This window comes from Coregonus clupeaformis, chromosome 27 (assembly GCF_020615455.1).
Source record: "Coregonus clupeaformis isolate EN_2021a chromosome 27, ASM2061545v1, whole genome shotgun sequence".
NCBI classification, from domain to species: Eukaryota; Metazoa; Chordata; class Actinopteri; order Salmoniformes; family Salmonidae; genus Coregonus; species Coregonus clupeaformis.
This window is the reverse complement of record NC_059218.1, coordinates 1225720-1249644: the sequence shown is the minus strand read 5'-3', so window position 1 is coordinate 1249644 and position 23925 is coordinate 1225720. Positions and strand designations below refer to the sequence as shown.

Here is a 23925-nt window from a genome sequence, read left to right as displayed (position 1 = left end):
TGGTAGACTAAATCCCTTTGAAGTATGAAAAGACAATAAATGAACATTTACGCTGAAAATGTTAAGCTTTCTCTCAATTTTATAGCAGCTTCAGCACTACTTCTGTTTGGTATTTGAAGCCAGGACATATCTTTTAATGTATTGATCTGTCCTTACAGGCTCTGTGGTTGTGTGTGTGTGCGCAGTGTGAGAGATGGAGAGGCATGCAGATTGGCACAGCAGAGCAGGAGGAGAGAGAGAGAGATCAGGACAGAAAGAGCAGAAGAGCAGAAGAGGCACATTGCGGGGTTCAGGCGAAGGGAGGCATGACATGCGGACCGCAGAGAAATCACCACCACCACACTGCGCGCTGACAGAGGAGTAGAAAAACAAGCGGCGCGTCACATCTAGAAGATCGCTGTGCAGACCGACTGTCGAACACCAACCTATTCTCCGCGTGCATCCCGTTAGCAGGTCTCTCTGGACGGACCGGCTCTGTCTGGCTGTGTGAAGCCATGCCACCGGGCCATTACCGAATCGGTGCCCTGTCAGCGCTACTCTGTGTCTGTGTGATTTGGACCGGGTTCGCAGCAGAAACACAAGGTAATGATGCTGGGTTTAACTTTCTGGCCGGTGTATGTGTGTGTGTGTGTTTGTTGTTATCTCTGTGCTAACCCATTTGGTGGATTTGTTTGAAGTTCCCCTTGGCTCCTATCCAGCATGAATTACTATCACAACTTTGCTTTGTCTGTTTTGCTAAATAGCGTAGGCTACTGGAATTATAGCCTATTACAGTTAGAATCATGATACAAATCTTAATTTGAATCCTAATAAGCTAGTCTAACTTTAAATGACTTTGGATACAGTGGAGGCTCCTCAGAGGAAGAAGCGGAGGACCATCCTACTCAGTGAATTTCATAAAAATATAAAACATGAAAAACGGTATCCTTTTGAGATAAAACATATCACCAAATAACTGATTAAAACACACTGTTTTGCAATGAAGGTCTACAGTAGCATCAACAGCACTTTGTGTAGCCGGAGGACAGCTACTTTCCGTCCTCCTCTGGGTACATTGACTTGAATACAAAACCTAGGAGGCTCGTGGTTCTCATCCCCCTTCCACAGACTTACACAGATTTATGGAGAATAAAACCTTGGCAGCAGTGCCGCTTAATGACAACAATCTAGTCAATGCTTTTTTTTGCTAGATTTGAAACAGCAGGCAGGCCTGTAAATGACTTTCCCCTTCTGAATGACAGTCCCATAATCATCTCTGAAAAGGATGTCCTTCGGGTCTTCTCTAAACTCAATCCTCGGAAAGCAACAGGCTGTGTTGATCTAAGCTGGCGGATTATCAGGGAGTGTAAATGGCAACTGTGTGACATATACAGAATATTTTTTCAAATGTTACTAGACAGCTGCAGAATCCCCGGTATCTGGAAAACTGCAACTATTGTGCCCATTCCCAAAGTTAATAATCTCAAATCCCTGAATGACTATCGTCCCATCTCCTTGACCTCGGTGATAATCAAATATTTGGAGTGCATTGTCCTGGGACACCTTCTCCTGCACACGGTGAGCCTACTGGACTGTTCCAGTTCGCATATAAACCAGGCCGTGGAGTTGAAGATGCACTGCTCTTCCATCTTCATAAAATCAACATGCGCCTGGATAAACCACATTCATATGCCAGAATACTTTTCATAGATTTTCTATCTGCCTTCGACACATTACATCCTAATATTCTGGTGAACAAACTTGCGACCATGGGCGTCAACACGCGTCTCATCAACCAGATCAAGTGTTTTCTCACCAGTCGGGTCAGAAGAGGGAGGTTCAATGTGAATACATCGGACCCACTAACCACAAATATAGGGGTACCCCAGGGTAGTGTCCTTTCACCAGTTCTGTTTACCCTCTACACTAACGATTGCACCCAAATAACATCAGAATGTGCAACAGTAAAGTATGCAGATGATACAGCAATTGTTGGTCTAATAGAGGGGTCTTATTTACAAATTACTTCGACTAACCTGTACCCCCGCACATAGACTCGGTACCGGTACCCCCTGTATATAGCCTCGTTATTGTTATGTAATTTTATTGTGTTACTTTTTGATGTTTTTCTTTTTTTACTTTAGTTTATTTCATAAATATTTTCTTAACTCTATTTCTTGAACTGCATTGTTGGTTAAGGGCTTGTAAGTAAGCATTTCACGGTAAGGTCTACACCTGTTGTATTCATGTGACAAATAACATTTGATTTGATTTGATTATTCAGACCCTTTGCTATGAGACTCGAAATTGAGCTCAGGTGCATCCTGTTTCCATTGATCATCTTTGAGATGTTTCTACAACTTGATTGGAGTCCACCTGTGGTAAATTCAATTGATTGGACATGATTTGGAAAGGCACACACCTGTCTATATAAAGGTCCCACAGTTGTCAGAGCAAAAACCAAGCCATGAGGTCGAAGGAATTGTTCGCAGAGCTCCGAGACAGGATTATCTCTAGACACAGATCTGGGGTCCCCAAGTACACAGTGGCCTCCATCATTCTTAAATGGAAGAAGTTTGGAACCACCAAGACTCTTCCTAGTGCTGGCTGCCCGGCCAAACTGAGCAATCAGGGAGGTGACCAAGAACCCGATGATCACTTTGACAGAGCTCCAGAGTTCCTCTGTGGAGATGGGAGAACCTTCCCGAAGGACAACCATCTCTGCAGCACTCCACCAATCAGGCCTTTATGGTAGAGTGGCCAGACGGAAGCCACTCCTCAGTAAAAGGCACATGACAGTCCGCTTGGAGTTTGCCAAAAGGCACCTAAAGGACTCTCAGACCATGAGAAACAAGATTCTCTGGTCTGATGAAACCAAGATTGAACTATTTGGCCTGAATGCCAAGTGTCACATCTGGAGGAAACCTGGCACCATCCCTACAGTGAAACATGGTGGTGGCAGCATCATGCTGTGGGGATGATTTTTCAGCGGCAGGGACTAGGAGACTAGTCAGGATCGAAGGAAAGATGAACGGAGCAAAGTACAGCGAGATCCTTGATGAAAACCTGCTCCAGAGCGCTCAGGATCTCAGACTGGGGCGAAGGTTCACCTTCCAACAGGACAACGACCCTAAGCACACAGCCAAGAAAACGCAGGAATGGCTTCGGGACAAGTCTCTGAATGTCCTTGAGTGGCCCAGCCAGAGCCCGGACTTGAACCTGATTGAACACCTCTGGAGAGACCTGAAAATAGCTGTGCAGCGACGCTCCCCATCCAACCTGACAGAGCTTGAGAGGATCTGCAGAGAAGAATGGGAGAAACTCCCTGAATACAGGTGTGCCACGCTTGTAGCGTCATACCCAAGAAGACTTGAGGCTGTAATTGCTGCCAAAGGTGCTTCCACAAGTACTGAGTAAAGGGTCTGTTTTTGCTTTGTCATTATGGGGTATTGTGTGTAGACTGATGAGGGGAAAAAAACGATTTAATCAATTTTTGAATAAGGCTGTAACGTAACAAAATGTGGAAAAAGTCAAGGGGTGTCACGTTGTATAATGATAGAAGACAGCCACAGGAATACGTAATAGTTTTTTTTATTTCTCTACCCAACATAAGGTATGTCATGAAAAACGACGGGGACGAAGCCCAAAACAAACACGTATATATATATACCACAGGGCTGTAACCCAAACAAAAGAGCGAGGTGTAAACCTCTAAATAATACACGGGATGAGACCCGTAATAACAAGTGCACAATTACACGGTATGTAAACTGTAATCCAATGTACAGTAACACGTAGCACGAAAGCCAATACAACAGAGCACAGGTTCTCACGAGACCAACGGACATGGGACAATAATCGACAAGGACAATGGGGAACAGAGGGCACATATATACACATACTAATCAGGGGGAATGGGAACCAGGTGTGCGTAATGAGACAAGACAGTCCGGGGTTGGTGGTAATGATGCAGGTCAGTGATGCCTAGAAGGCCGGTGACGTAGACCTCCGGAGCTGGTGAACGGAATGAGAAGCATTACCGGGGGGATCCGTGACAGGGGGGCTGAATAATTTCCAAATGCACTGTAAATAACACACGTCACCCAATGGTGCAAGGAAAATAGAGTCATTCTTAATGTGAAAAAAAAAAAAAAGGAAATTACAATAAACTTATGATACCGGGCCCATTCACATTGACTCAGAACAAATACAATCAGTTGAGCAATACAAATCTCTTGGAACTATAATTGACTCAAAACTCTCCTGGACTGCAAACACAAAACAGATATACAAAAAGGGAGAACAATGACTGTATTTCATGAGGAGATTAAATATATATCAGGTCCATAAAAGAATAACAACCATATTCTACACATCCTTTGTTCAGAGTGTTCTCACTTTCTGTTTCCAAGCCTGGTACAATCAGCTATCCATCGCAAATAAAAACCAACCACACAAAATAGTAAAGCTGTCAAGCAAAATCAGTGGCGATAAACTCAAGAACATGGAAGCGCTGTTCTTGGAGAGAGTAGTGAGGGCAGGAGCGAGAATTGCCACTGACCAGACACACCCATTCAACCAGGAGTACCAGCTCCTTCCATCATGCCACCGATACAGAGTCCATCTTTACAGAACCACCAGAGCCCAGAAATCACTCATTCCCACCAGTATAAATCAATTGAATAAATAACTGCTCAACCCCTCCCCCTTCCCAGAATTTACGAACTGAATTATGAACTTTATCCACATGTGTTGTCTGCTGTATTTATTGCTTGTGATTTATGTATTTATTCACCTATTGGTGATGCAGTGCTGTTATTTGTTGAGATGCATCACACATTTCCCAAAAGGGACACACAATAAATAATTATTGTTATTGATGATTATTACACAGTACTTATGACGACTTCCGGAGGACATCCTCCAATTTATCAGAGCTCTTGCAGTATGAACTGACATGTCTATCCAATCAAAGGATCAGATCATTCATCTAGTATTGAAAGCATAAACTACAGCTAGCTAGCACTGCAGTGCATAAAGTGTAGTGAGTAGTTGACTCAAAGAGAGAGAAAGACAATAGTTGAACAGTTTTGAACAGTTTTGAACAAATTAATTTCTTCAAAAATTAAGAAGCAGCAGAGAAAGAGAGAGAGCTAGCTATATTTAGTTGGGTATTTTTCCTTCTTAGTTTGCCTTTCACTTACTTAGCTAATGCAGCTAATTTAGCCTACTCAACAACCAGACTCAAACAGAGAGGAACGCTATTTATGTTAGCTCGCTGGCTAAGGCTATCCAACATTGCAACTCTTCTAAGTCAGGGTAAGCTTTCAGTTTTATTAATTTATTGCCACCGGTACCCGCAGGTGTAACTTCTAAACTTCTTGCTGTACACTGTACTGAATGATTGTACACATGGAAATGGGATGAGTCATTCAATACTGGATTGGATTGTGGGTTTACTAATGTGTTAGTTCTAGTTTGTTGACTATAACATTATTTTGGTGACAACGATGTAGGCTGTGTTAGCGGTTATGGTATGAAGGTTTAGCTTAGATAGGTTTTAGTGCCTGGTCACAGACAGCTGTTGTATTGCGTTTTGCACTGTTGTTCAAAAGCAACGCGAAAAGGTGAGAGAAGGAATTCTACAACGAGCAAAGTGATGATGCTGTATGTGGCTGCTATGAAAGTGAACCTATGTGTGCGGGTGATCAGGGGTGTATTTATTCCGCCGATTCTGTTGCAAAACGTTTCTTAAACGGAAGCGAACGGAACAAAATGGGGATGGACCTATCTGAATTTGTAGAATAGAAACTCTCGTTTTAGTTCCATTTTGCAACTGTTTGGACTAATGATTTCACCCCAGATCAGCTAGATGCAGGCAAGACTGTGCAAGGCGGTATTGGATGTGTGACTGTCTGTCACCTTGATTACTCCAATTTGTCTCTTGACCTGTTCACCTACATTATAAACTTTCATTTGTAGGCTAGGTTGTAGCAACCTCATGATGGGTATAGGGCAAATATATAATGTAGTAACATTGAGCTAGCTGGGTGAATGGAATATGAATGATAGTCATCCAAAATACTGTAATAGAAATAAGGCCATGCTCCTAAAAAAAAAAATCCTCCCTAATCTTAAAATGCACCGACCGCCACTGGTTGGACGTCTCTGGAGGCGCTTAGGCCATTAGGCTAGAGCTAGCCCTATCACTTTTCTGGTCTTGATGTGAGAGCTTGTTAAACAGGCTGTGGCATAGCCTACAACATAACGCGTGGGAGTCAAGCAAAGAAATAACACAAAACACACACAATTAGCATAGCCAATCGTTGTTCGGGATTCTGCCTATGAATTTATGAATATCTCTGGTTGCCGGAAGAAAAAAATGTGTGCACGCGCGTGTGTGTGGTGTGTACAGAGTTTATAAAACGTGGGCATTTGTCTGGTTGCTGCAGCATGATCTTCGCCGCCCTCGACAAAGGTGATGAACACTTTGCAGGGTCCCTCCTCAAGTGTGTGTGTGTGTGTGTGTGTGTGTGTGTGTGTGTGTGTGTGTGTGTGTGTGTGTGTGTGTGTGTGTGTGTGTGTCAGACAGGCTATCTATTAACCTCCACTATCCCGCTGCTAACTGAATGTCAGACAGAAAGACAGGACCGTTTCTCTGCTGTTGATGTTCTCTATTTAATCAACATGGTCTCTCTTGCTCTTCAGCCAAGTTCATGGGCTATACAATAACAAAATATTGTGTGTTTAGCCTTCAGAGGGGCTGTTAGTTATTCCTCCTCATCACATGGGCTGATAAAAACGGCTATATAATATTATCCCATTAGAACTCTGTGTTCCATAGCCCATATAGCCGATCTGTTTTTTAGTCATATCACAGACAGTGGGCTGCCATGCAACTGTCTCTAATACATTCATTGTATCATGCCCCCACCCCCACCCACACATGCACACTGATTGATTCCCATGCTTCTGCTGTGTGTATGTGTGTGTGTGTGTGTGTGTGTGTGTGTGTGTGTGTGTGTGTGTGTGTGTGTGTGTGTGTGTGTGTGTGTGTGTGTGTGTGTGTGTGTGTGCCGTTTCTGAGCAATTAGCTCCGTCCTCGTGCGCGCACAGATATTTGATCGGGAGGAGAATGTGTGTTGTTATTAGATTGACCTCATTTCAGCAGGCGGGAGGTTATGACAGTTGTATCATCGCGTTCTCTCACTCCGACGCCAGTTGACTGTGACTGTATCGACTAGGGCACAAAGGTCTGGTCTCTCCATGAACGTAGGGCTCTACCTGGTCTAGAGTAGGGGTCTCCACCAGTAGCTCGAAGCCCACATATGAGTAGCTCTCCAAACAATTCTAAAAGTACACTGTCATAAACAAACTGTCATAAACAAATCTCACATGTATCAGACACCGCAATCTCCCAGCTACTATCTAATCAACGCAACATCGACATTATCCCACCCCTGGTTAGCTACTATTGGCTTAAAAAGCCAAACCTAACACAATATCTGCCAATAAATGTCCAACAATATTGCCCCTGTCTGTCTGTGTGGTGCGCGCGTTTGTCTATTATTCCATGTGTAGTCAGTTGATGTGATGACCATCTTGCGCGTTGACAGAAATACTCTCCCCAAAACCTTCTCAATTAAATGTTAACTGCAAAGTAGCCTTACCTGGCAGAAGTATGTCATGAGTAAGTATATCATTTGTATCTATTATTTTTTATTTGCAAACTTTGCGATGAAATTAGCAGCAGCAGTACAGAACCATTGCTAGATGGGCACATTACTCACTTGCTGGATGCGCAATTAAAGGGCCAGATGCGCAATTAAAGGGGAATTACACTAAAAAATCTAAATGTATTAGTTTTCTTCCAGACCTAAAAAATATATATATTCTGATGTGATTTAAGCATTGACATGGACTCAGAACATACTATTTCGTTTTTTCTCTGTGAACAATTGTAATTTTGAGAGTGAAAACCAGCAAAAATCTAAAACCAGGAAAAATAAAACTGAGAAAACATAATAACTTGGGAGAAAAAAAATCACTTATTTTATAGTGCCCCCCTTAGAGTTGTTTATTAATCATTATTTTACATTTACATCATTTAGCAGACACTCTTATCCAGAGCGACTTACGGTTAGTGAGTGCATACATTATTTTAATTTTTAATTTTTTCATACTAGCCCCCCGTGGGAATCGAACCCACAACCCTGGCGTTGCAAACGCCATGCTCTACCAACTGAGCTACATCCCTGTAGTGCACTATGTTTTCTGTCACTTTACCAGGTATATTGACAGAAAACATAGTGCACTACTTTCTCTTGTACACTAAGGACCCGGGGAAGAAAATAATGTGCCTATTTAAAAGCTAGAAAGAAATGAGTAGCTTGTGACATGTTTAATTTTTTTTAAGTAGCACTCATGCTAGAAAAGGTTGAAGACCCCTGCTCTAGAGTCTAGTTAGTCTCTCCTCTTCTCTCTTCTCCTCTCCTCTACTTCTCTCCTCTCTTCTCCTCCCCCTCTTCTCCTCTCCCATTTTCTCTTCTCCTCCTTCCCCTTTCCTGTCATCCTCTCCTCTTCTCTTCTATTATCTCTCTCCTCTCTTCTCCTCTCCCCTCTATTCTCATCTCCAGTCCTCTCCCCTCCTCACCCCTTCTCTCTCCTCTCCCTTCCTTTCCTATATCTTTCTCCCTCTCCTCTCTCTCCTCCCTGTGGCAGGTTGTCTGTTCTCTCCTCTGTAAAACTCACTCAGCCGTAATTTGTCTTTCTCCTTTCATCACATCACCTCTTATTTTTTCCTCACCATCCATCGTTTTCTCTCGTTCAGCAGAGGCCCACCCTTGCTTCTTCTTGTTTTTTGAAAGGCTGTAGAGGGAAGCTGTAACTGTGAACAACACGGGGAAAGACGACCTTTAGCTCAATCACCCCAGTCTTATTATTGGAAAACCAACTAAGTCCTAAGAATCCTACAACAAATGTTTGCCATAGTATGGACAGAATATCTATTTCCATTCAACATCAAAACGGTGTGTGTGCGTGTGTGTGTATGTGTCCAGGATTATAAATTCTGGCTGACTGTGGGGTTATAGGGATGCTGCTGACACTATTCCACAATAAAAGCAATTAACTGCAGCTTAACTGTGTGGCTGAGCTGCTCTGAACCCATCCCCATCCACAGTGTGTGTGTGTGTGTGTGTGTGTGTGTGTGTGTGTGTGTGTGTGTGTGTGTGTGTGTGTGTGTGTGTGTGTGTGTGTGTGTGTGTGTGTGTGTGTGTGTGTGTGTGTGTGTGTGTGTGTGTGATTGAACTGTCAGGGCTTTTGTGTTGGGCTGTCTCTTCCCCTGCTCTTTTCCTGTTGCTGTTGTTGTTGGCCTGACTAGGTGTATGTGCTTTGACATTTCCGTGGCTTTAGCCCAGCCTCTACTAGGGTCAGGATGAGAACAGAACAGAAGTTTGTATCAGGATAATAACTCAGTAAGAGTACTAGGCCGGGATTCAATTGATAGTGCTTTTTCAGCTATGCACACATTTAGCATCACATTTGTGCACAGTATAAGGTGTGGTAAGCCATTCTGTCTGGGCCCTGTTCCATACTAACTGTCATTTTAAGGCTGATGGTTGTGAGCTGAGTTTGTGGGTCCAGTTGTTTGGCACGATCAGGATCGTTTCCAGCCGAGCGTTTTATACTGTTAATATTTCATCTTCCCTTTGCTTCAAAGCCTCATCCCTCATCGCCATCATCTGAATGGTCCCCTCTTCTGTCTACCTTCATTACAGAGTCCCATTGAAGAGCCTGTCTGGTCCTGTTCCAGAAACTCTGTGTGCGTGTGATAAAGGGAAGGCGCTACTCAGAGCGACACGGATAGCTACGGCTGTCTGGAGTGATGTTAAATAAACATATTTGTCTTGTTCACTTCTCCGACGCTGCTCTTCTCTGAGCTACTATGAAAGAGAGGGGCGGGAGAACAGCTCCCAGAGTTTGAATGTAGTAATGTTACGCAAATCCAACGTGGCATCTACACTAACACTCTGAAAGCATCTAAACTGAAACGTTTCTATAGAACTCAGATTTCATCCTAACTGTGTGTGGATATGACTGTTATTGAAAGTTTTCTACTTCTCTCCATCCATCGTCTCAGAGATGGTTTGGTGGAAAAGACCATCATGGCTGGAAGACAGTAAAACCAATCCATGTCGCTGGAACTATCCCTCTGGCTCTTTGTTGCTGCGCTCCAGTTTTCAGCTAATCTATGACATTGGGATCGTTAACGTTTAAAAGAAATCCCTAACCGAAAAAGTTTTTTCCTCCAACAAAATCAAAATCACAGTGCAGTTATCACAAAACTACCACTAACAGGTCCCGATCATCATCATAAAGGGAAAAATAAAATAAAACTAATACCTAACACAACAATGTTGTAATGTTAGTAGGAGGAGATATGCATCTTTCAAATTATTTGCCACGGATATAAACCGCTCCGCACATCATCATCGTTAACAATTGTAAAAATGGCTGAGAGTGAGACAGGGAAGCAACAGCAGCGAAGTCCTGTATGGCAATACTTTGAGAAGTGAAATGAGAAGGTGGTGAAATGCAAACTTTGCGAGGTAGAATTGAGCTACAGTGGCAGTACAAGTGCAATGCTTAACCATCTGAAAGGGAGGCACCGTGAGACCCAAACTGTTGCTGGCAGCAGTGCAGGCCCCCAACAACAGACATCAGACATGCTCTTCACAGGACGGAAGTGCGATAATGTCACGACTTCCGCCGAGGCTGCCTCCCCTCCTTGTTCGGGCAGGCTTCGCCGTTCGTCGTTACCGGCTTACTAGCCACTGCCGCTCCATATCTCATCATTCCATTGGTCTTGTCTTGTCAATTACACACACCTGGTTCATATCCCCTCATTTTTCTGTGTATAAGTGTTCCCTCTGCCCCCTTGTCCTTGTGGGTGATTGTTTTATGTGAGTTGAGTGTAGCTCGGTGGAGCTACTCGTACCTTGTATTGCCAGGGTAGATTGTTCGCCTGTGCCTGTATTTTGTTGTCAATGGTACACGCTTAGAAAAAAAGGTTCCAAAAGGGTTCTTCGACTGTCCTCATAGGAGCATCCTTTTTGGTTCCAGGTAGAACCCTTTTGGGTTCCATGTAGAACCCTCTGTGGAAAGGGGACAGGCGAAGAACCCTTTTAGGTTCTAGATGGCACCTTTTTTTCTAAGAGGATTTCGGTTTCAGTGCCCCGATGGCATATCTAGAACCAGACTACAAGATGCAATGTTGAAAAACTGTGACGGCCCGGATGGAGAAATTGTACAATGATTGCTCTGCAGGTACAAAACGCAAGCTCTCAAACACCCCATATGTGGCGTTAACAACAGATTGTTGGACTTCTATGAACACGCTGTCATACATCACTGCAGCGAGCCATCACATTGATGAGAAGTAAGATATGAAGTCTCATGTATTGACCACTGAGAACATGGAGGAGAGGCACACAGCAGAGAACCTAAAAACTACCATCGTTTCTGAGTGGGTGGGGGACAGCAGTAAACTGAGCGCCATCCGAGAGGGGAAATAACTATGTGAGAATGCAGACAGCATGGCTTCTTCTAACGAAAACATCATACCTCCAAAACAGGCAGCTTGTTGAAAAAACTGCCTCCAGAAGCGAACTATGGGAATACTTTGCTTACAGAGCAGATGATGAGGGCCAGCCCACTGAAACAACTAAGCAAAAGGTGTTACAAAGCAGTGCAGTTCAAGGGAGGTTTAGTTCCGAAATGACATCAAAAAAGATATGACACATAACATTTGCATTGTAACGTTATTCTACTAGCTACTAAATTTGAATTATTTTTGAGTGACAATGACATTAACATATATTCAGCATGACATTCATCTGAGCATTATAATATGATTACAACCCAAAAGTTATGTGAAATGCACTCATATATTTAGACTATTTCACGTTTTTCTGCAGCCAGCCAGTAGCCCTGGGTGGAAAATTGCACCCTGGGGGTTGAAATGCACTCTGGGAATAGTCGTATGCTGTGTAAAATCTATGGTGTGTACTAGAGACTATTGCAAAATAGAAACTTCAGAAATTTGCTTCAAAGTTTTTTTTATGTCGTTGTGGAACTAATCTATTAATTTAATACATAAACGTATTTAGCTGTAATGAATAATGAATCATAGGTCTAATTAATGTTCTTTTAAACCCAATATTATGGCCATAAATTAGCAAATGAACCCTGATATGTATCAAATTACATTTTTAAACAGTTTAGATGTAATAATACAGATATTGTTTTGCATAAGAAAAAATGTAATATGGCTTTATTTTTTTAAGAAATTGAATATAGAATAGAATATATTCTATTTGTTATTTTAGTTGTTCCACCAATTATGAACATATTGTTAAATGTAAAAAGAAGAAGAAGAAGAAGAAGAAGAAGAAGTCCTTTAGTTATTCTGTAACTTTAGCTAATATGCTTTCTTTTTTTTGCCGTGGTATCATTTCGGTATAGAGTATCGTTTTGGTATAGATGATCGTTTTGGTATCGAGTATTGTGATACTAAACCTGGTATCGGTATCGAAGTAAAAATTCTGGTAACGTGACAACACTAACAGAGGGTGATGCGGACAGCCCAGTACATCACTGGGGCCGAGCTCCCTGCCATCCAGGATCTCTATATCAGGCGGTGTCAGAGGAAGGCCCAAATAATTGCCAAAAACTCCAGCCACCCAAGCCATAGACTGTTCACTCTGCTACCGTCCGGCAAATGATACCGGAGCATCGGCTCTTGGACCAACAGGCTCCGAGACAGCTTCTACCCCCAAGCCATAAATTAATTTCTTTAAAAATGAAGGAGAAGCAAAAGAGAGAGAGAGAGCTAGCTATATTTCGTTGAATTAACTGCTAAACTGCTTGCTGACTGTACACTGTATTGCATGATTGTAGTGGGTTTGCTAATCCATTAGTTCGAGTAGCTATGTTGACTAGCTATGACGTTAGCTAATACGGTGACATTAATGATGTAGGCTGTGTATAGTGGTTAGCGGTTATGATATGAAGGTTTGGCTTGGAAGGTTTTTCCGCATGGTCACAGACAGCTGATGTGTTGTGCACTGAAGTCCTCAAGCGATGGGAAAAGGTGAGAGGAGGAGAGCACGTAGATGCGAGAAGGAATTCTACAACAAGCAAAATGATCATGCTGTTTTAATGTGGCTGCTATGAAAGTGAACTGTGTTTGCGTGTGATCAGGGGTGTATTCATTCCGCCGATTCTGTTGAAAAACGTTTCTTAAACGGAAGCAAATGCAACGAAGCGGGGATAAACATACCTACATTTCTCCAAACTCTCATTTGCAACTATTGGACTAATGATTACACCCTAGATCAGCTAGATGCAGGCAAGACTGTCTGTCACCTTGATTACTCTTAATTTTTCTCTCGACCTGTGCACCTACATTGTAAACTTTCATTCATAGACTAGGTTGTAGCAACCTCATGATAGGTACAAGGAACATTTGAGTATCATGTAGTAGCCTAAACCTATCGATGTTACATTAAGCTGGGTGAATGGAATATGAATGACAGTCATCCAATATGCTGTAATAGAGATAAGGCCATACTCATCAAAAATTTATAATTGTCCTCACTCATCTTAAACGGCACCGACAGCCACTGGACTATACAGTATATACACACTCACTAACACACACTACACTGACGGTCTCACACAACCCACACACATTCACATTCACATACAGTGCCTTGCAAAAGTATTCAACCCCCTTGGCATTTTTCCTATTTTGTTGCATTACAACCTGTAATTTAAATGGATTTTTATTTGGATTTCATGTAATGGACATACACAAAATAGTCCAAATTGGTGAAGTGAAATAAAAAAAATAACTTGTTTCAAAATATTCAAAAAAATAAATAACGGAAAAGTGGTGCGTGCATATGTATTCACCCCCTTTGCTATGAAGCCCCTAAATAAGATATGGTGCAACCAATTACCTTCAGAAGTCACATAAATAGTTAAATAAAGTCCTGTGTGCAATCTAAGTGTCATATGATCTCAGTATATATACACCTGTTCTGAAAGGCCCCAGAGTCTGCAACACAACTAAGCAAGGGGCACCACCAAGCAAGCGGCAACATGAAGACCAAGGAGCTCTCCAAACAGGTCAGGGACAAAGTTGTGGAGAAGTACAGATCAGGGTTGGGTTATAAAAAAATATCTGAAACTTTTAACATCCCACGGAGCACCATTCAATCCATTATAAAAACATTGAAAGAATATGGCACCACAACAAACCTGCCAAGAGAGGGCCACCCACCAAAACTCACAGACCAGGCAAGGAGGGCATTAATCAGAGAGGCAACAAAGAGACCAAAGATAACCCTGAAGGAGCTGCAAAGCTCCACAGCGGAGGTTGGAGTATCTCTCCATAGGACCACTTTAAGCCGTACACTCCACAGAGTTGGGCTTTACGGAAGAGTGGCCAGAAAAAAGCCATTGCTTAAAGAAAAAAATAAGCAAACACGTTTGGTGTTCGCCAAAACGCATGTGAGAGACTCCCCAAACATATGGAAGAAGGTACTCTGGTCAGATGAGACTACAATTGAGATTTTTGGCCATCAAGGAAAATGCTATGTCTGGCGCAAACCCAACACCTCTCATTACCCCGAGAACACCATCCCCACAGTGAAGCATGGTGGTGGCAGCATCATGCTGTGGGGATGTTTTTCATCGGCAGGGACTGGAAAACTGGTCAGAATTGAAGGAATGATGGATGGCGCTAAATACAGGGAAATTCTTGAGGGAAAGCTGTTTCAGTCTTCCAGAGATTTGAGACTGGGACGGAGGTTCACCTTCCAGCAGGAAAATGACCCTAAGCACACTGCTAAAGCAACACTTGAGTGGTTTAAGGGGAAACATTTAAATGTCTTGGAATGGCCTAGTCAAAGCCCAGACCTCAATCCAATTGAGAATCTGTGGTATGACTTAAAGATTGCTGTACACCAGCGGAACGAAATCCCAGTGGCTAGATGTGCCAAGCTTATAGAGTTATACCTCAAGAGACTTGCAACTGTAATTGCTGCAAAAGGTGGCTCTGCAAAGTATTGACTTTGGGGGGGGGGGTGAATAGTTATGCACGCTCAAGTTTTCAGTTTTTTTTGTCTTATTTCTTGTTTGTTTCACAATAAAAAATATTTTGCATCTTCAAAGTGGTAGGCATGTTGTGTAAATGAAATGATACAAACTCTCAAAAAATCTATTTTAATTCCAGGTTGTAAGGCAACAAAATAGGAAAAATGCCATGTGAGGTAAATACTTTCGCAAGCCACTGTACACTACATACACACACACACACACACACACGCATAGCGACACAACACAAACACACATACACACCCACACACACACACACACACACTTTTGCACTCATCATATGCTGCTGCCACTATGTTATTATTTATTATCTATCCGGATACCCTGCCTTCATGTACATATCTATCTCAAATACCTCGTATCCCTGCACATTGATCTGGTACTGGTACTCCCTGTATATAGCTCCATTCTTGTGTATTTTATTCCTCTTGTGTTTCTATTTTCCTTTTTAATATTATTTTTTAACTCTGCATCTTTGGGAAGGGCTCTTAAGCAAGCATTTCACGGTAAAGTCTACACCCTTTGTATTCGGCACATGTGACAAATAAGATTTTATTTTATTTTGTCTGGTAGCCATGACTGCGGTAGATGTAACTGCATTGCCCCCTAGCGGTCATACGCAGGACCATTTCTGCCTTGTGAATTCACATGAAATTGTATAATTTTTTCTTAAACAATATTCACAAGGCAGAAATGGTCCTGCGTATGACCGCTAGGGGGCAATGCAGTTCCATCTACCGCAGTCATAGCTACCATGGCAGTTAAAATGTTTTTTGTTTGTTCGTTTTTTTAAAAAAAATTCCAATCCCTAGTTGGGACTTTTTGAAATTAGAACACGGGATTGATCTGTGCCTGTGGAGAGTAGGGGAGAGTGGAGAGGGAGTGAGGGGGATATCATATAATACCATTGACATTAAAACCAGTCGATAGCGATAGCGCTGATGTATAACTATGGAAAACTCCCAATGGGCTGGAATATTTTAATTTGAAGCGAGACATATTACTGAATGGGGCTGAATGGCACCAAAAAAAGTACTAAGAATCATGGTGAATGTGGCCGTAACTAGCAAAGGATCATGGTCGATGTAGTTGTTTTCATCCTGCCTGAGAGAGTCAACCTGGTTTAATGTCTATGAACCTGATGCTAGCCTACTTTTAAACCTTTGCAGCAGAAGGTTAATTTGAAAGCTTAATGTTACCTAGAACCTAGCCAGGTCAACATTGGAAAACAAAACGGACAGAAAATATTAACTATGAAAATAAGAATTACGACTGATTTAAGATTAGACTCTTTCGAGTGACGATTAGTACAGTTAAATACAGAACATGCCGGCATGGTGACTCTCTTTGTAAAATCAAACTCAAATTGGAGCAAAGTTAAGTGTGCGCGAGTATCCTATCTAGTCTAGATATCATATGACCATCCTTCCACCTGAAAATACCATCACAACAACCGATCACAACTCCGTGAGGCTAGATTGGATTACCCCATGAGATTTTTTAAAAATAAATATAATTTATTTAATCTCAATTCTGTATTTTCATATTGTAGACTATCTTTATTATTTGTGTAACTGCATTATTTTGTCATCATAAAAAATAACCTCAGACATACGATGTAGTTTGGAATTCAAAATGTATTTCAAACATAGTGTGAGCAATCCTCCATCTCCATGTCCATCCTCTGTTCTCCACTCTGTCATCCTCTGCAATTCTACATATTTTGCCATGCAGCTGAGGGAAAATGTTGCAGTTTTAAAGCTACTTTCCTGCACTTCTTTGCAGGGCTAATGCTGTGTTATTTTGTGCAAACATAATAACAAAATCTATACTGATAAATTGGGGGAATTTTCAATTCTCCCTGACTGTCTAGTTTTATTTTGGTGATTGATAGTTCTCAAAGATTATATTCTTAAAAAATATATGTTGAGTGTATAAAACATTAGGAACACCTTCCTAATATTGAGTTGCACCCCCTTTGGCCCTAAGAACAGTCTCAATTCGTGGGGGCATGGACTCTACAAGGTGTCGAAACCATTCCACAGGGATGCTGGCCCATGTGGACTCCAGTGCTTCCCACAGTTGTGGCAAGTTGGCTGGACCATTCTTGATACACATGGGAAACTGTTGAGCTTGAAAAACCCAACAGCGTTGCAGTTCTTGACACACTCAAACGGGTGCGCCTACTAACATACCCCGTTCAAAGGCACTTATATATTTTGTCTTGCCCATTCACCCTCTGAATGGCACACATACACAATCCATGTCTCAATTTTCTCAAGGCTTAAAAATTATTCTTTAACCTGTCTCCTCCCCTTCATCTACACTGATTGAAGTGGATTTAACAAGTGACATCAAAATATATAAATAAAATGCTTTGGTGGTCCGCCCAAGGATTTGAATGCTAGGAAAATCTCTGGTACAGTCCTGCTGTAAGATTCATCACACACACACACAGATAGATCACACACACAAAGACTCTTCTCTGAAACCTGAGCACCCAGATGGATAGAACTGACGGGAAGACTGACTGACGTTGATGACATCACCCATTAGGTTTACTCAAATTGACAACATAACCCAGGAGGATAAATAATATTTCTGTGAGATGATTTGGATGGTGTCATCATTCTTGGTAGCAGAATGAGATATGGTTAGGTAGTTGGAACGTGGGAGAAGAGAAGTGGGAGAGTGGAGGAAAGAAATATGAACTGATGAGGCATGTATGACTGCAGTGTGATAGTAGGATCGAAAGAAGAGAAGGAGGGGAGCAGAGAAGTGGAGGATGTGGTCATCATGAAACAACCATAGATAGAGAGAGGTTAATAATTGAGCGAGCGGAGGAGTGAATAATGAGCTATACATGACCATGTTGATATTGAAAGAAACTGTTATGATTCTCTGAAGCCTGCTCTTTGGCTCCACTACAGCCTAGTTAGGGTCCTATATGTGTGTGTTTAAATGTGTGTGTATATGTGCGTGTGCGAGAGATGTTCAGAAGTCATTGAAACTCAACTCACACTCCTGCCTGCCTCCAGTTTCCAGTAGAATAAAGGAATGAGATTGAGGGAGAGAAGAAAGGAAAGGAGGAGACAGAGATGAATGGGGGGAGAAGGAGGGCACCAGAGAGATGGGGGAAGTGTGGGGGAAGGAGAAAAGAGAGGGGGATGGGGGAATGTGGGGGAGAAGGAGAGTAGTAAAGGGGCATTGGCAGAAGTAACAGACAGCTTCTCTCTAGGGACAGAAAGCCCTGTTCTGTTTTCACTGCTGTTAACGCACACACACGTGCGTGCACAGTGAGCACACATACATACACACGCGTGTGTGTGAGAACATGTATCACAGGTACATGGGCTTCTTCCAGCCTAAAGCTGAGCAGGAAAACATGAATAAAATAACAGATAGATATTTCTCTTCACTGGCCACATTAATTGTGAATGGAGAGATGGAATGGAGGAGAGGAAGAGAAGAGGAGGTGGAGAAAGAATGCTTTTTAGCAAGTACCTGAGGGTTTCCATGGGGATTGGATGTCAACATGGAGAATGTTCACAAACCTTGCCATCAGCTTACGGAGCTAACACAAGTCTTCAGGTCTCAGTCAAGGTTACTCGTCTTGTAAGCGTGGATTACTGAATCTTCTCTGTTAGACATGGTTGAGTTGGGAGGCAGTTTGATACTGTAGGCCAACACACTATGTTGAAAGTGCTTATTAATCATTGCTAATAGTGCTTATTAATAACTTATGTGTTGCCCTTGAGATACATAGTTACACAACATTCTCTATATAGAGAAGATCTGGGGGCAGAGAGAGAGGGGGAGGATGGGATGAAAGGAGAGGAGAGGGATGGACAGAGTACAGAGGAGGTATATAAATAGAGTGATAGAGGAGGGTGTGTAAGGGATAGAGAAAGAGAGAGAGCCCACAGATGATGCCATCTGTTCATATGAGTTGGTCATGCCTGGGTGGAATAGCACCTGCCTCTGACACCACACATGGCCCAGATGGGACTCTGTGCCTGGAACCCTGAACAATGGCACGAGGACGGTGTGAGTCAAGAACCGAAGGCTTTAGAACCGAAAGCTTTAGAACCCAAGGCTTTAGAACTGAGTGTGTGTATGTTTAGTAGTTGAGTGCAATGTTCCCTCTAAGCTGCGCGGGGGCGTGCAGCTCCCCGAGACTGCCGCGCAGAAGAAATATCAGTCCGTGCAGAGAAGCATGAGATTGAACTTCCTTTAACATTCTAGAGTTTTCCCTGTTAGTTAACACTATCAACGTTTCCCTTTACTGTGGGAATTGTGATCGCATCAACACAATATTAGCCACTTTCAATGCAACATACCAAAACAAAACGAACTATGCAAGAGTTAGTATGCAAAACTAACTATGCAAGATTTTTTGTGTAGGCAGAGCGCATCGGAGTAGGATTCTATTGCATTGACAGGCATGACTCAGCCCATACTCTACACAGACCGGTGCACCATAACCAATCAGAGCAGCAGTAGGCCTATATGCAAATAGACCATTGCCATATATGGATTTCTGCCATTCACTTTGAACTGGACTGTGTTTACAGCATGAGCGGTCACGATTATTATGCCCTTGTTTAGAGATCAAAGCGAGAGCTGCATGTAGCCACGTGTGCACATTTGTTTATATTATTTGCTTGTTAGTGAGTTATTAGTCCAGTTATAGCTCATTTGTAGTCAGCAATGTGGGAGTGATTGCTTACAAACCACCAAATGTGTACATTTCAAGCCAGTGGTGGAAAAATACCCAATAGTTATACTTGAGTAAAAGTAAAGAAACCTTCATTTTCCTGTCCTGCTAAGCTTTCAAAATGTAACGTGTACTTTTGGGTGTCAGGGAAAATGAATGGAGTAAAAAGTACATTGTTTTCTTTAGGAATGTAGTGAAGTAAAAGTAATCCAAAATATAAATAGTAAAATAAAGTACAGATACCCCCAAAAACTACTTAAGTAGTACTTTAAAGTATTTTTACTTAAGTACTTTACCCCACTGTTTCTAGCCATTTTTTGAAAGCAAGTCAGGTAAACATATTTTTTTATGTCTTAAAGGGGCAGTGTTGTATTTTTAGACAGGCTTGAATAAACTAAGTAGCCAATAGGCAGAGGGTAGCATCATTTGTCTGATTCTCTGTAATAATCACTGCTCCAAAAAATAAAGGGAACACTTAAACAACACAATGTAACTCCAAGTCAATCACACTTCTGTGAAATCAAACTGTCCACTTAGGAAGCAACACTGATTGACAATACATTTCACATGCTGTTGTGCAAATGGAATAGAAAACATGTGGAAATTATAGGCAATTAGCAAGACACCCCCAATAAAGGACTGGTTTGCAGGTGGTGACCACAGACCACTTCTCACTTCCTATGCTTCCTGGCTGATGTTTTGGTCACTTTTGAATGCTGGCGGTGCTTTCACTCTAGTGGTAGCATGAGACGGAGTCTACAACCCACACAAGTGGCTCAGGTAGTGCAGCTCATCCAGGATGGCACATCAATGCGAGATGTGGCAAGAAGGTTTGCTGTGTCTGTCAGTGTAGTGTCCAGAGCATGGAGGCGCTACCAGGAGACAGGCCAGTACATCAGGAGACGTGGAGGAGGCCGTAGGAGGGCAACAACCCAGCAGCAGGACTGCTACCTTCGCCTTTGTGCAAGGAGGAGCAGGAGGAGCACTGCCAGAGCCCTGCAAAATGACCTCCAGCAGGCCACAAATGTGCATGTGTCTGCTCAAACGGTCAGAAACAGACTCCATGAGGGTGGAGGGCCCGACGTCCACAGGTGGGGGTTGTGCTTACAGCCCAACACCGTGCAGGACGTTTGGCATTTGCCAGAGAACACCAAGATTGGCAAATTTGCCACTGGCGCCCTGTGCTCTTCACAGATGAAAGCAGGTTCACACTGAGCACGTGACAAACGTGACAGAGTCTGGAGACGCCGTGGAGAACGTCCTGCTGCCTGCAACATCCTCCAGCATGACCGGTTTGGCGGTGGGTCAGTCATGGTGTGGGGTGGCATTTCTTTGGGGGGCCGCACAGCTCTCCATGTGCTCGCCAGAGGTAGCCTGACTGCCATTAGGTACCGAGATGAGATCCTCAGACCCCTTGTGAGACCATATGCTGGTGCGGTTGGCCCTGGGTTCCTCCTAATGGAAGACAATGCTAGACCTCATGTGGCTGGAGTGTGTCAGCAGTTCCTGCAAGAGGAAGGCATTGATGCTATGGACTGGCCCGCCTGTTCCCCAGACCTGAATCCAATTGAGCACATCTGGGACATCATGTCTCGCTCCATCCACCAACGCCACGTTGCACCACAGACTGTTCAGGAGTTGGCGGATGCTTTAGTCCAGGTCTGGGAGGAGATCCCTCAGGAGACCATCCGCCACCTCATCAGTAGCATGCCCAGGCGTTGTAGGGAGGTCATACAGGCACGTGGAGGCCACACACACTACTGAGCCTCATTTTGACTTGTTTTAAGGACATTACATCAAAGTTGGATCAGCCTGTAGTGTGGTTTTCCACTTTAATTTTGAGGGTGACTCCAAATCCAGACCATCATGGGTTGATACATTTGATTTCCATTGATAATTTTTGTGTGATTTTGTTGTCAGCACATTCAACTATGTAAAGAAAAAAGTATTTAATAAGATTATTTCATTCATTCAGATCTAGGATGTGTTATTTTAGTGTTCCCTTAATTTTTTTGAGCAGTGTATTTTGGAAAGTGGTTTCTTGCATCAAACAACACAACAAAATATTCAGTCACCTCCCTGTCTCAAGGACAACTGGATAAACAGGTTAATGTCAAGCCCTGCATGTTCTTTTCAAAAGTCTCATGGAATGTAAGCCTACATTGAACACCACACAATGGTTGCTACTATAGGCTGAATGATACAACCGCTGTTTCCATGTTAAAATGTTATGTGATGTATTTTCTCCATTGTTTTTGATGGTAGGCCACTCTGGTATGCCTACATTATGATCAAATAGCCACAGTAGCCTACTTGACCACTATTAAAACTGTAACTTAAAGCAGGTACAGCCTCAGTGTTCACAGTAAACGCGCGCCGGAATTTGCACAACATTTTCACAATGTTCAAGTTAGCGCTCAGCAGACCTGAAATGTGCTCAGTGCCTAAATAAATTAGAGGGAACATTGGTTGAGTGTGTGTGTGTGTGTGTGTGTGTGTGTGTGTGTGTGTGTGTGTGTGTGTGTGTGTGTGTGTGTGTGTGTGTGTGTGTGTGTGTGTGTGTGTGTGTGTGTGTGTGTGTGTGTGTGTGTGTGTGTGTGTGTGTGTGTGTGAATGAGTGTATCTGAGGGGGAGTTTGCTTTATCTGATGATCTGCTCTGAGGTTATTGCTGATTGGTCGATTCGATGACTGCTCTACTTTAAATCAGTCCACCAGCCAAACACCCAGTTTACAGATAGCATCGACCTGTGTGTGTGTTTGTTTGTTAGTGAGTTATTAGTCCAGTTATAGCTCATTTGTAGTCAGCAATGTGGGAGTGATTGCTTACAAGACCACCAAATGTGTACATTTCTAGCCAGTGGTGGAAAAATACCCAATAGTTATACTTGAGTAAAAGTAAAGAAACCTTCATTTTCCTGTCCTGCTAAGCATTCAAAATGTAACGTGTACTTTTGGGTGTCAGGGAAAATGAATGGAGTAAAAAGTACATTGTTTTCTTTAGGAATGTAGTGAAGTAAAAGTCATCCAAAATATAAATAGTAAAATAAAGTACAGATACCCCCAAAAACTACTTAAGTAGTACTTTAAAGTATTTTTACTTAAGTACTTTACCCCACTGTTTCTAGCCATTTTTTAAAAGCAAGTCAGGTAAACATGTTTTTTTATGTCTTAAAGGGGCAGTGTTGTATTTTTAGACAGGCTTGAATAAACTAAGTAGCCAATAGGCAGAGGGTAGCATCATTTGTCTCATTCTCTGTAATAATGATATGGGAGTAATAATGAATTGTATTTTGGAAAGTGGTTTCTTGCATCAAACAACACAACAAAATATTCAGTCACCTCCCTGTCTCAAGGACAAGTGGATAAACTGGTTAATGTCAAGCCCTGCATGTTCTTTTCAAAAGTCTCATGGAATGTAAGCCTACATTGAACACCACACATTGGTTGCTACTATAGGCTGAATGATAGAACCGCTGTTTCCATGTTAAAATGTTATGTGATTTATTTTCTCCATTGTTTTTGGTGGTAGGCCACTCTGGTATGCCTACATTATGATCAAATAGCCACATTAGCCTACTTGGCCACTGTTAAAACTGTAACTTAAAGCAGGTACAGCCTCAGTGTTCACAGTAAACGCGCACAACATTTTCACAATGTTCAAGTTAGCGCTCAGCAGACCTGAAATGTGCTCAGTGCCTAAATAAATTAGAGGGAACATTGGTTGAGTGTGTGTGTGTGTGTGTGTGTGTGTGTGTGTGTGTGTGTGTGTGTGTGTGTGTGTGTGTGTGTGTGTGTGTGTGTGTGTGTGTGTGTGTGTGTGTGTGTGTGTGTGTGTGTGAATGAGTGTATCTGAGGGGAAGTTTGCTTTATCTGATGATCTGCTCTGAGGTTATTGCTGATTGGTCGATTCGATGACTGCTCTACTTTAAATCAGTCCACCAGCCAACCCACAGCCTGACTCAAACACTCAGTTTACAGATAGCATCGACCTATGTGTGTGTTTGTGTGTAGCTGCGGTTATGAGAGCATGTGTCCATGGTGTGTT

At 42.5% G+C, this 23925-nt stretch overlaps 1 protein-coding gene across 1 annotated transcript in view; it reads left to right on the top strand.

Moving 5' to 3' along the window:
• The first annotated feature begins 251 nt into the window (after positions 1-251).
• Positions 252-23925, top strand: part of LOC121541511 (seizure 6-like protein) — a 46767-nt gene continuing 23093 nt past the window's right edge. The window contains 1 exon segment of the mRNA XM_041850576.2: positions 252-582. Coding sequence (XP_041706510.2) covers positions 495-582 — 88 coding nt within the window. The 5' untranslated portion in view covers positions 252-494.